The sequence below is a fragment of the Saprolegnia diclina genome (genome assembly GCF_000281045.1).
Source record: "Saprolegnia diclina VS20 unplaced genomic scaffold supercont1.22, whole genome shotgun sequence".
NCBI classification, from domain to species: domain Eukaryota; phylum Oomycota; class Saprolegniomycetes; order Saprolegniales; family Saprolegniaceae; genus Saprolegnia; species Saprolegnia diclina.
The window spans coordinates 166432-168429 of record NW_008246089.1 but is presented as its reverse complement, the minus strand read 5'-3'; the positions used below and the strand labels follow the sequence as shown (position 1 = coordinate 168429).

The following is a 1998-nucleotide window of genomic DNA, read 5'->3' as shown; positions in this document are numbered from 1 at the left end:
GCTCCAAGATGAGCTACGGCTGTGATCCTGCAAGCCACCCGACCAAAGAGTTTATCAAGGCGCACATCTCCAACTACACGGACCCGCTCAACATGGACATCGAGGTCGCGGGCGGCGCCATGTGCAACAGCGACGACGACTGCACGGTCGTTACAAGCTTCACAGGCAGATGCGTGGACCGACGCTGCTCGTGCGTGACGGCGTGGACCGGACCCCGGTGCACCAAGTACAGCATTGGCGGATCCTCGTCGTATGGCCCGTCCGTGTCGCTCGCGGTGGGCCTCGTGGCGTTCGTCGTCGTGGCGTCTCTGGGGGCCTTTATCATTCGCCGCAAGCGGCGCGGCGACACGACGCTAAACAAGCAAATGGCCATCTTCGCCAAAGCACAACGCGAAGAGTCCCGCAACAGCCGCGCCGCCATCTAGCACCATCGCGGTCGTCGCTTAACGCTAATCTACAGTAATCCTACCTCTCCACAGAACGAGTAGACTTGATCATCTCGCTCCGTCTTGAGGTGGTGATGGCAGTTTGACCTTCGTCCGCGTCAAGAGACGTCGTTGGGCTCTACGCTCTGCTCGTACTGTGCAATATGCACAGCCTAGAATGGAAAATACGATCTGATACCTGCTCTACTATGAGTGCTCCGAGTGCTCAACGCCGGCTGGAGCATAGATCAAGGCTCTTGGTAGCGATTCAACTGGCTATCAAATGGACTGTGGTGCAACGTAGTCGCCCTCACCACCACGCAGCATTCGTGCTCCCAAGCTCACGATACGTATGCGCTTGACCAAAGCTTAGCTACGGCGCTTTCTGCGATCCGTACGGACCGTCGTCGTCTATAGTGTAATGAATGGCCTGTGGGTGGGAGGTGTGCTGTCGGTCAGCTATCGTGTGGAAGATGAACGACGCCGGCAAAGTGCAAAGACGCAGGATACTCCTTCTGGGACACTCCTCGGTTGACAAGAGCCCTCTGTGGACCATGTAGAGGCGTGAGGTGCAGTGTTACACGCATTGCACATGTCCTCGTCCTGATCCAAAGCGCACCATCTTCAATAAGTCGCGTGGCCTTTCTGTCATAAGCGCACCTAAAAGCCGTCAAAACGCACCTGTTTCGGATGCTCCCACGGAAAAGCGCACGGTCCGCAAAACGTCTGGCGCGCTTTTCCGACATTGCACTTTTCTTCTTTTCATCGTCACACGTTGCGAACGTGTACATGCTTGCTGCGGGGGTACCAGTGCTGGCGCTCGTGGCGGCGGTCCACGGCCTCGACATTGGCGACAACACGCAGCCGACCAAGTCGGGCATCCCGACGTGGGTCGACGTTGACACGCCCAAGGAGGTCTACACCAAGGCGACCTCGCGCGGCGGATCGTGGGACCTCGTCATGAGCGACGAGTTCAACGCGGCGACGCGCAACTTTACGGCGGGCGAAGACCATCTCTGGACTGCACTCGACATTCCAGACGGCGTCAATCGTGCGATCGGTGTCTACAAGCCGTCGCACGCGTACACGGAGGATGGCAACTTTGTCATTCGCATCGACTCGGGCGACGTCGACATTTCGTTCTACAACGTGTGGGCCAACGTCCCAGCATGGACGAAGAAGAAGATGGTACGACGCCATTGCATAGTCTTTCTTCATAGTCTTATCGTATGATAGTACTATACAGCCGCGATGGTGCAGACGTGGAACAAATTTTGCATCCAAGGCGGCTTTGTCGAAATCGCCATGAAGCTGCCCGGTCGCCACCAGCAGACCAAGGGTCCACCATAAAAAGCCCGAAACAGATTAGACTCGAGTACACTCGCAAAATGCACTGTCGCACATCTTACAGTTAGTACAAAGGTGCAGTCCACGCACGGGCGACCCCCGAGGAACTCTGCTTGGATCTAGTGTTCCCTTGTTTCATTACTCACGTCGGCCAAGGCTGCTGATATAATATCCTGCGACGTCATCTGGCCGTCAGTCCGCCAGCACCGAGCGCTTCGTGCCAGCA

The 1998-nt window shown here is 56.8% G+C and overlaps 2 protein-coding genes across 2 annotated transcripts in view; both read left to right on the top strand.

Moving 5' to 3' along the window:
* SDRG_07575 (hypothetical protein) overlaps positions 1-425 on the top strand; it is a gene marked incomplete at both ends in the record, with an annotated part of 3106 nt that extends 2681 nt beyond the window's left edge. The window contains one exon of the mRNA XM_008613417.1: positions 131-425. Coding sequence (XP_008611639.1) covers positions 131-425 — 295 coding nt within the window. The remainder of the gene's footprint in view (positions 1-130) is intronic.
* A 759-nt stretch (positions 426-1184) lies between these two features.
* SDRG_07574 (hypothetical protein) lies at positions 1185-1775 on the top strand (the record flags this gene model as incomplete). The annotated part of the gene is made up of 2 exons (XM_008613416.1): positions 1185-1613; positions 1662-1775. The coding sequence occupies exons 1-2, from the start codon at positions 1215-1217 to the stop codon at positions 1773-1775; spliced, it is 513 nt and encodes a 170-aa protein (XP_008611638.1). The 5' UTR covers positions 1185-1214.
* Positions 1776-1998: the final 223 nt, after the last annotated feature.